Source organism: Ptychodera flava, chromosome 12 (assembly GCF_041260155.1).
Source record: "Ptychodera flava strain L36383 chromosome 12, AS_Pfla_20210202, whole genome shotgun sequence".
In the NCBI taxonomy this organism is placed as follows: domain Eukaryota; kingdom Metazoa; phylum Hemichordata; class Enteropneusta; family Ptychoderidae; genus Ptychodera; species Ptychodera flava.
In genome coordinates, this window is record NC_091939.1 from 40,404,758 (window position 1) to 40,416,255 (window position 11,498).

Consider the following 11,498-nt stretch of genomic DNA (forward strand, 5'->3'; position numbering starts at 1 on the left):
GTTGTTCACTTTCTACTATTTTTATAGTATTTTATACAAAGGCACAGACTTATTCTACCTTCAACTTAAAACTGATAGTGATTTTGTAGCTCATTCTTTACTATTTTTCATAGTTTTTGGTAGCCGGTAACACACACTTCGTGTTCGTGTCGGCTACATGGACGATCTGCCAGTTTTACAATGTAACCATGTTTCCTTCTGATCACAGATGGAGAATATCTTGTTAGATGAAGAAGGACACGTTAAATTGGCAGATTTTGGGTTAGCAAGGTGGTTGTCACGGGGATACAGAGCAAGAACAATCTGTGGAACTATGCAATATATGGGTAGGATTAATTCAAACAATTTGTTCTTTACACTCCATATACAGAGAGAGAGACTCACAAGAGTCATCAGTAATCAAGAGTGCCCTCTAGTGTCAGAGTTTAGCAAAACTGTCCCATATTGCTGTACTACTGTGTGCAGCAAATGAAAATCACTATAATGGAATACTGGTTGTGACATTGCTCAAATTGTTGACATTCTATATGAATTTTGTTGAAAGGGAAAAGGTCTGCTAAGAAATCACCGTTGAAAAAAAATCCAAAAGTTTAATGAAATTGGTGAAAAGCACTCCTTGAAATACTAGCTGCTTTGATGCAGTTTTCTTTTATTTCTCACATTCTTCTGTACCAGAATTCCAGTTCACATTAACTTTCATAATATCAGAATATCAGTACATATCATCTCAAGGTGAAAACCTTCCATTCATTTCTGCTATAATTAAAAAATTCCTACTATCATCTTTTCTGGTTTACTGACCATTTCAGCTCCTGAGGCACTGAATCCAGAGGAGCCGTACAGTTATCCAGTGGATTGGTGGTCACTAGGTGTCGTCATGTTTGCTATGATAACTGGTACTTTTCCCGTGCCAGCGGCAGACACTCATCTTGAAATGTACAAGAACATCATGGCCTGCAGTTATGACATGCCAAACTATGTCAGTATTGGCGCTAAGAATGTTATCAAAGGTGTAAGTTTATTGTCAGGAAAAACTTTTTCTTCCCAAGCTTTTGCTGCTCATGCTTTCAAGAGTTTTTAAATGCCTTCTTGCTGCATATTTAATCAATGGTTCATTATAATAATGGCTACAACTAATTCTGTGGTTTTCAAAGTTTTGCAGTGACAACACAGATGTGACTTTTTCCATTCGCTGATGTTTAACTTTAAGTGGTTAGAGAGATCGATCAATATCACAATAAAGTTATAAAAGACTAAAAGGGCAACAGCTTCGTTTCTGTAAACAGTGTAGAAGTACAAAGTATTAGTTTCAAAGCTAACACATTGTGTACAATGTTTATTGTAATCGTAAATAAATGAATTCTTGTATGGCCGAATTCAGTTTACAACAATAACATCGAACATTACACATTTCAATGTGATTTTTGATAAAAGACAAGGAAATATTTTATGATCAGAACAAACAGAACAAAAGTAATGTTGTATACATCAAAGATGTAGCTGATAATCATCAATCACAAAACTCACTTGTCATCACGATTCTCCAAAATTCTATAGGCATATTACATGAAGTACATTTTTCATTGGAAATTGTCTGTTCTTGAAATAAGAAAAAAACAGGACATGCACAGGTTCTTTCTGTCACTGCCAGATATTTTTGAATTCTTTCTTATCTCTTTATCAGCTGCTTGCCAAGGATGTAAGTCGACGACTTCAGAGTTTGACTGTATTCAAGAGACAGGATTTCTTTCTGCGGCTTTCATTTGATGATGTGCTGGACAGGAGAATTTCACCTCGATCAAAGATGGCGATGAAACAAGGCGACTCACGGCAGTACAAGTCAATGCCAAACATTGTCAAACACACTACAGATAAAAAAGATTTGAATAGACACTCAGCAATCCCAAATATAGAAGAAGCAATGGTGAGTTTAGATTTTGGTGAAAAAAACTAATGTAGTGAGTTTGCCAACACAATACAAAACAATCATCATGTACGTAAAACAAATTACATTAAATTGAAATAGTACTGAAAGTATTACAAAAGTGAACCTAAAATATAGGTCTTACAAAAGTAGCATGAGAAGGAATTTTAAAAATCTGCAGTATACATGCATGCAGTTATCGTGTTCGACAATTTGCTCTGCAACAAAACATTCCAACATAAAAAATAAATGCGTCTGACATATCCTAGATTGGATTTTGCTCACTGGTTGTCAGCTGTAAAGTTATATTCGTAAAGCTAAACATGTAACATTGTATAAACATTGGGAGGGATCTCTCTCTCTGGTCTTACCCTTCTCTCAAACCATAGACAGCCTATGCTCAAACCTGTTCTACCGGTACATGTGGTCGTCTTACACACATCCTGTCTGCCACACATCATGGAATATAATCTCCACTTCTTTCTAGGAGAAGTTTCCCAACATTACAGTCTTAGCTAACATTGTCATTGTTTCCCTTATTACCCAACAGCTGGAAAATTTTGATTGGGTGAATCCATCATTAACCGGAAAATGACTGTCACATGATTGTCAGCTGACAGTAATGCACCAATGAGAAGACTGGGTACATCAAGCCCAAACTCTGGTTACTCTTGATGTCTTGTGATGAGAAAGTGGAAGTCTCTACTGAGATCTGAATTTACTTATTCCAACTTGTGCCTATCAACAGATTAAGTAAGAACCTGACAAAATATTGTTAAAAAGATATAAAGTACCTCTAATTGGAATGTACAGAGTAATAGAACTCATTAGGTGAATACATTAACCTAATCTTTTAACCATCCTAAAAGATGATGAGATTTTGAGATTAAAGACAGAAGCATTCAAATTATATCTGAAACATTGCAATGAAGTGCTGAAGTTTCATGATTCACATGATGGCTATGATATTACTTTGATCAGGTTGATTTCTGTGACTCGGTCTTACATGGATGGCATGGCAATGGAAAAGGTCAAATGGCATGACATGTGGAATCTGAATACATAATCCGGGTTTCATAGCTTAGTAACTTTTGCCACATGTAGAATGGATAGTAATCATGTAGATTTAGATTGGTTTGTATTACACATGTATTCATTGCAAATTATAGGTTTACAGGAATTGCATCATAGTTATAATTGAAATCAAATCAAATCAAGATACAAGATTTGCTACCATTTCACAAGAAGCTTCTTGAGAAGTTTTCAGAAATGTAAACTTGACATCTTTGTTGTGAAAGACTAGTGAGTATATCAATCACCACTGGTAGTTCAAAGCATTGTATCAGCTGTATAAATATCATGCATCTACATGTAGTCCAAAGTAAACAGTACACTATAGTCACATTATATGTGTGAGTTGTCTATAAATACCCATTGCTGGGTACTTTTAAATTTCACTTCATATCAGAATGGAACTGAGAACATTTTTTTGAAATATGTCAAAAATGTGTTTCAGAGATCTTACATTGTTTCTGTAACATTTATTTAGTATTTATAGTATTATTTTTCAGTTGATTCAAGTTAATTAATATGTGTTTTGATTGAAGATTTAGAAGTTACAAGTTGCTTTACCTTACAGAGGCATATTGCCTGTTTGAATAAATTTGTGACAAAATTTGAGTAGTTCCGATGAAGAAAAGCATGTTATGAGAAGGACAGACAATGGAACACTTAGAGCAGAAAGCAATGGGGATTATCATCTTGGTGGATGTTTCTCTCAAATCTAGAATTATTTTGGAAGATTGATTCATAACACTCTCATGTCAAGTGAAATTAACAGTCACCCGTAGAATGATGTGACCCAAGGTCAATGTTGTTGCTGAAGACTGAAATGAACAAAGTTTTGTTCAATGAGAATCATTACAAATTTACAAACTTATTGTTGGTAATCATTATATGAAATGCACAACCGATATCACAGGAACTCAATTTGTACATTTCACTTCTATAATACTCTCTCTACAATTTAGATAACTTTTTCATTTTCTTCAGTATCCAGTGTCACTAATGTAAAGTCACCTAGATTTCAAAGAAGCCGATTTTTATTGTTTTCAAAATGTAATGTACATAGTATAGTAAGCAATGATCATAATTGGTTCTGACAAATTTCACAGTTTGAGCTGTCGACCATGGCAGATGGGAATTCCAGGGGTAGCATGATACACATATCTGTAATACATGTGGATTCACTGCCAAAGGGTATCATGTAAATACAATTTGATATCAATGATGGTTGTTTAGAACCTCTCAGTAGTTTTGATATGACTCATTTAGGTGAAGCTGCATCGGTACATTACGACCAGTATCCAGGAGACTGAGTGACATGCCATACATTATAGGGTATAAACTATATTAGAATGACTGACTCCCTTGTATTTACTGGTATAGTCAATGAATGATATCAGAATAACAAAAATACTGCCAAGGACAACTTGGTGACCAATAAGAGTATCACTGCCGAGGGGGATTTTGAAACTGCAACTTGGTAACCAATCACAGCATCACAGAGACAACAATTTAAAAAATAAAATACAACTGGGTGTCCAACCACAGAATCACAGTCAGGAGGTTCTTCAAACAATACAACATTGACAATTATTATTTTTATGGTATAATCATTGTTCAGTTCATGATGGCAGGAGTATAATGATGTTATTAGAGACTAGAAGTTATGTGCAATTCTTTGAAAGCAATGATTTCAACTTCAGTTAAAATCAGTGTTTACCTGAAGCACTCATTTACATTGTGCAGTAAACCCTATTTTATCATCGTCTATGAAGGGATACTAAGATGTCATAATATATTGTGTTAACTAGTAATTTTCCATATAAAATCAGCAAACATCAAATTAACATATTGTGTTAACTAGTAATTTTCCATATAAAATCAGCAAACATCAAGAGTTACATGTATATAAAGTCCCAGTGAGCAGTTGTCAAATGTATAAAGTCAGGTGGTCCAGGTTATGGTCAGAGCCTGCAAGAAAATCTGATTTAGTTTGCTTGTTTTAAAAAACTGTAGTCCTAAATCATAATATACCAAAAAGTCATGGTTAGTTATAATACAATTGTTATACCGGTAGGTGAAACAAATAAAGATCATCACGGGATGGTACAGGGATAAAATTTAATCAGGCTGAATTTAAAAACTCATACCTGGTGTTGTTACTGAAGCACCCAAACTTAACTGTCATCATTTGCACTTGTGCCAGATAACTTAGCAAGACAGTATGAAATATTGAACTTTTGTTGTGCATTCTTGATTTACAAAGTTTTATGTTTGTTACTTCTCTGTGCATTTCTGTACATGTCATTGAATCATCCCTTGTGTAATGTTAATCATGGACACAAGATTGAATCACTGTGTCTGAGTGGCATAATACAGTCCCACTTATAAACAATCTTCAAAAGATATCAGTTTTCACACCAACACAGTACAGTGATTATTTCTCAACTTTCCTCTAATTTAACACACTACAAACCATGAATTCACCACACCAAAGCCACCCTCTCCAAACATGCATGCATAATCATAGTTTGAAAAGTAAATCATTAATTGAAGCTTTACACAATGCACAAGGCTAGCACAACCAAGTTTTACACTCATGTCCCAGATCTTCCAAACATTGTGACATTGTAACCTTGTGTAATGAGGTTTTCTCCAAGGCTCTAAAATCAACCATGTACTGTGTATTCAGTCAAGTCAGTCTAATCTTTTTCATGGTGTCCTCTACTATGATATCATACAATTGTTGCTATCGATTTTTTGATATTTACCTGTTCTGGTCAGACTTTTTGCCAAAACTCAAAATTGCAGGTGTCCATCTCCACTACTTAAATGTGTTCCACTCATTGGTACAGTGGAGACCAATAGATTGATTAGATAGCCGTACAGTGTAAGGCTCTGATCAGAGTAAATCTCTGTAACTAAACAGTGCAAGTCCTTTGAGTTGTATGCTGTTATGGTTGAGAGAACAGGACCGTCATAATAGCTATAAACCTGTAGTTTTTAGGCACATCAATTATCAAATGTGTGGCACAAAGGACACATTTTGTTTATTTCAATTTTTGGTAAACTGGGGCATGCATGAAATTTGCATATGTTTATTATGCAATCGAATTTCTGTTCCATTTATGCATGATTTGTATGTATATGTTATGCTATTACTATATGTTGACTTTGAATTTGTAAATGTTAAAGTATAAATTGATTTTCTGTATATGTCATAACTTTACCAATTTATTTACTGCCACCATATTACTGCCAGAGTACTTTATAAAACCATCAATACTTTAAAAAATTTTCAAACATATAGTTCAGTCACACTGGAGAAAATATTTTTGTTCTTGTAAAACTTCTATTTATAAAGAGAGAGAGGGTATTATGTAGATGTTATTTTTTTTCAAGAGGAGAATTCTTAGTGGATGAACATTAGTAGATTCTGGAACTTGTCAGTTGTTTGTTCATTTTCAACTGCATACATGGTCTTTGTTCAGTCAGTCAGACTTATTTGATGTATTGAAAGAAAATGGCAGTTGATCATCAGCCACTTGTGCCGGCTATTATTTCAAAATCAACGAAGACAGTAAAAGTTCTTCTTTCTGTCTGTAAAGACAGTCATTTGTGCTGAATTTATCACTACAAAAGGTTTCAAGAAACAGATTGGTACACTTCCAAATTTAGCATAGCATATACTTTAACCATGTGGTAAATCATGGCACTCCATGCAAGACACGCGGAACCATGATTAATGCCCAACAGTGATCAAATGATAGAATACAGTACTTTGAACTGCACCACCAGATATTTACCACTTTACTATTGCTGACATACTGTCACTTTTTCAAAAGTACTATTTGTGCCTGTTGTGTACAGTTCTGTTGTATACATCACTTGTCATTTTTGTACTTTAGTAATAAACTGATGTTCACCGATGCTTTGTCATTGTTTCTACAGACTTTTTCACTTCATTCCTGCCAGACTCAAACATACCCGTACACTTCGTCTTCCACGAGACAGTTGGAAAAACCAACACTGTATTGTTGCAGACAAGAATGTTGATTACTCCGCCATTTAGATGTAGGAAATTATTAGAATCAATTTGTATGTGTTAATGTTGTCTCAGTTTTAAGTCTTGTAATTTATATAATTTTGTTTGTACATGTGGATCATTCTCATGATGCTACGAGAGCTAAGGGAGTGAAGGAATCGCTTTTATACAAAGGTCTTAACTGAAGATTTAATGTGCCAGTCTGGATTAGGAAGCCTTGTCAAAACTTTTTTTGTTGATCCTTATGATTTCTATAAAGAGATAGGACTTAAAGCCGCACTTTTCAATCCCAGGTTCTCGCATTAGTGGAGTTCTCCTCCCAGTCAAACGCTTGGCCAGTACGATGTTTGATTTCTATAACATTGATTACACAAACTGATCTCAACCTTTTGTCACATTTTGCTAATCCTGCAAACAGAGTTTATGCAAGCTTTTGATTGACGGTCGGTTCAAATCTCCAACGGTCATTGATTCCCCACCACAAACGCTCGAATTTCCTAAAAAATTGTCTTCCAGTCGCGTTAGACTTTGAATATAACCACAGAGTTCGATCGGTAGCAACTTCGCGCTGACCGCTTGGCAGTCTGTCTGTGTTTTTGCGGCCGGGGAAAACTAAAAAGTGGCATTTTCTGGAGCGTGTGCCCGCGTGTTGCCTTTTTGGTGTCCACTTACACAGTGAACACCGCCATACCTTGGCGTCCTTTTAAAGGGAGGCTCCGCCTTTAAAGGTTTTGTTGTATATGTACTGGGCTCTCTGAATGTATGCAGAAATTTTAATAACTGGAAAATGGCAACAGATTGATACAGCAACAGATCTGGTACTTAAAAGTTATTTATTGCATTAACTCATCCACAACACACAAGACCATCAGTTTGAAACAATATTTGGAATTCTGTATACTTGTTTTATGCTGTTATTTGGATTCCTGCATTGAAATGACACAAGCAATCCTACACATTATATGCTTGACTAAATATCAATTTACATATTTCTTGCAATCAAATTAATAAACTAAACATTTTATGCACACTAAAAACGATGCAGGTAACAAAATGCTGTTGATGAATCATTTACTCGACATCTTCATAGCCATCAGGCAAAGGGTTGGTCAGTGGGTTGTGGAAGAGTGAGTGGTTTCCATCTCCCCATGGGTAGGGCTGTAAAAGAACAACATTGAATGAGCTCAGTCAAACATCAAAGTAATTTCTACAGCATGTCCTCTAAAGTGAGGTGGAATTCACTTCCTTTAAACTCAACAATTTGTAACAGTCAGTAAGTGATTGAAGTTTGTATGAGCTTTGTATATTCACAGCCACACCATTGTTGCCAATCATGACCATAGCTTGCATTAGTTCAGTAGACTACATTCAATCCTACCAAAACACAACATATGCTGGTCATTGACAGGCCTTTCCTCTGGGCTGATGTAAGTAGATATATAGTAAAATTTATGCTCTACCTAAGAAATGCTTTCTCGTGATATATTTTGAGAGGCCCATTTTCTAAAATAATGAAAGCAATAATTTACAAAGACTAAAACAGCCTGCAGGTTCACCAACCTTGGTTCTCAGACGCAAGTGTGAGTATGGTATAAATTCTGGTCTGTGTTCCTTTAAATGTTCCATATGTTCAGTTTCCTTGAGATATGCATTAACCATACACACAGCTACGCCTGGCACAGCTATCAGAAAACTCAGCATCTTCCACTGTTTAGCTCCAGCTGTCACATAAAAACATCACTTCAGTAAACATTCAACAAACAGCAAAAAAATCTCGACATCACAAATAGAAAAATTTGTATTTATCGTAACTTTCAGTCTTCATTTTATAATTTGAATACATTTAATCAGTTGCTAATCACAGAGAGAGTCCACTATGTATATGCATAATATTTTATGACTCATTTGAGGATTTCATTCAATTTGATGTATCCTTGACTAGAAGTGCGAAAACACAAGAACACGGCACTGCTGCAAAGTCAGCACCACATCCTACACGGCCTCACACTACAATATGTCTTTATTAAGCTTTGCCTTTTTTTCATGTTAAAGAAAACTTCATCGATTTTCCCCTATAATTATAGACCCTAATATGTGATGCAAGTGTGCGCTTAAAAGACTGCTGCCATGCATATTCTGAAGTTTATGGATTATGGCACCGATAACTGGTGGTGTATGTGTAAATGTATACAAATGCTGCCATGTATTTCATTCAGGTTTGCACACTTGGTTGTTAAAATGAGAAAATAACCATAATGAAAACTACAGACACTTTTGTGTAGGTGTATTTTTGGTGCAGAGTTACTGCGGAGTTCTTGTGGTGCATGGTTCTCCAAGCATGTCAGAGTGTGGACTTCTCCTGGTACTCTGAAGAGCTACCCTTAAAACAGCTTCAGGATCTCTGCAACTGCCCACTGAATCTACATGTACTGTACCTTCCTCATCCCTGGCATTGTCATTTATTTTGGTGTAATTACAAACTTGCGGGTGATATTTAATCAATATTGCGACCACTAAATAAGTACATGATCAATAAATTAAAAGAGATGCTCAAAAATCGGTAGCATGTCCCTCAAAATGTGGAAAATCATTTCTTTAAATCAAACCAAGAGAACTGGCAGACACATAAATCATCATCATGAATGGATTGAAATTCTGAGAGCAATGAAATAGAAAATGACATACATGGCATGTGAGAAAGCATAGAAAATTAGTCTGAATTTAACCGTAATAAGGAAGAGTTCACAAGACAGCAAGGCACACTAGACTTGAAGGGCAAAAATCTACCAATCGGGAAACCTAGAATTTTTTACAATTATTTGATACAGCTATCCTTCTTACAGTCTTTCTCATATAGCGAGCACAGCGGAGAGCAGCGGAAGGCCACTCGCAAAGCGAGCATTCAGACTTACACGTACACATGAATATATTCAGAATGGAATCTCTATATACCTACAAATTTGGAAGGAGAGCAATTCCGATTGTTTACATGGAGGCAGCCATTTGACTACTTGATCACGGATTGTGTGAAATTAAAAATGTTATCTACCACAAATCCTACTCGACAGTGTGTTTTTCCGATAAAAGAATCTGTTGCAAAGAAAGTGAGAAATTTAGTTCAAAATGATTATTTCTAATTCACTTAGCCGTATTCCGTTACCCCTGTCTGCCACCATTTAGAAACAAGCCAAGTCTCGCGAGAATGAACAGCCAACTCACGCAGGGATTAAAAATTGTGTGGCGGAGAGCAATCAACAGGAATAACAAGTATTTGTTTGCATCAGATGTCCTCTGTTCTTGGCCCTGTTATAATAAACTGATCTGAATCATGCAATTTACTGTTTTTATTGATTTTATTGATAAACTTGGCATTTCTGATTTAACTGCTGTAGTCTATTGTTATTCTAGAAATATTAAATTGACAGCGGAGCCATTCATCCTCTATGGCAAAAGTATGCAACCGTGATGAATATAAAAATTAGCATACTATTACATGATAACATCAATGACGATAAACCTTACGCTGCCCTCACTCGCAGGTCAGACCTGTTTCCTATTATAAAGAATTCTCAAAATCGGGAGACTTTGTCCTTGATGTGAAACAGTTTAAAAAGTGTTAATGATTGAAATCCAGAGCATAATGTGAAAAAGCACAAATGGAGTTGATCCTCATGGCTGAAATACATATTTCATGTAAGTGACAGTTTGCTGTATGTCGTTTTCACAGAAGGTATCACTGTTATTAAATAAATGTGAAAGTATGCAAAGAAATCAATAATAGTGAATTTTTTCAGACCAATGGCAAACCCACCCTCACTTTGATAGTTAACATACTGTACACTTTTTTAAATGTCAAAAAGTCTATTAAATTGCGCACTATTCTGTCAATAGAAGTCTCCATATCGCAAGATATTCTCCTGATCAGGAAGTCAATTTTTCCCCCGATCGGGAGGAAATCCCAATTTTGATCTGGTGTGCCTAAGTTTGTTACTGTAGTACAAGTGGTATGGCGCCCCCTAACTTGGATAGCCCAGCTGATAGCTCCGCATAAAAAAAGCTTCATGTTAAAACATTCATGGGTATATAAAAAATGCTCTATGACAATTCTAATATATACAATAATGTTTCACATATCACCGCAGGGTGTACAGCTCAGGCGATGAAAATGTGTACAAATGTGTACGTGCGCTTAGCTCCGGAGGACATGATGTACATGGGTGAAACGAGGTCACAAAACTTACGGAAATGACATACATATCAACTAGGTTAACCCACAGAAGGCAGTTAGAAGTGGAGAGATTGTGTTACCTGCATGGTCTCCTGCTTGTGCTGAATGCGAATATTCACTACTGGCTCGCCTGATTGAGGTGGAAAAGGGACGACGCAGGATGGTTACAGCTCGTGACGCCATTTTTGCCGGTGTAAAGATGGCGAAGAAATGAATATCCCGGATGCAAATTAATT

At 35.9% G+C, this 11,498-nt stretch overlaps 2 protein-coding genes across 2 annotated transcripts in view; one reads left to right on the forward strand and one right to left on the reverse strand.

The window, feature by feature from the left end:
* Window positions 1-6,918, forward strand: part of LOC139145870 (ribosomal protein S6 kinase-related protein-like) — a 37,278-nt gene extending 30,360 nt beyond the window's left edge. Inside the window, exons 7-10 of the mRNA XM_070717294.1 lie at window positions 209-326; window positions 810-1,012; window positions 1,685-1,924; window positions 2,475-6,918. Of these exons, the coding sequence (XP_070573395.1) occupies window positions 209-326; window positions 810-1,012; window positions 1,685-1,924; window positions 2,475-2,519 (606 nt within the window). The 3' untranslated portion in view covers window positions 2,520-6,918. The remainder of the gene's footprint in view (window positions 1-208; window positions 327-809; window positions 1,013-1,684; window positions 1,925-2,474) is intronic.
* Window positions 6,919-7,850: 932 nt separating this feature from the next.
* Window positions 7,851-11,486, reverse strand: LOC139145869 (cytochrome c oxidase subunit 6A, mitochondrial-like). Its single transcript, XM_070717293.1, has 3 exons — window positions 11,343-11,486; window positions 8,595-8,755; window positions 7,851-8,192 (listed from the first exon to the last, which is right to left on the reverse strand). The coding sequence occupies exons 1-3, from the start codon at window positions 11,443-11,445 to the stop codon at window positions 8,106-8,108; spliced, it is 351 nt and encodes a 116-aa protein (XP_070573394.1). The 5' UTR covers window positions 11,446-11,486; the 3' UTR covers window positions 7,851-8,105.
* Window positions 11,487-11,498: the final 12 nt, after the last annotated feature.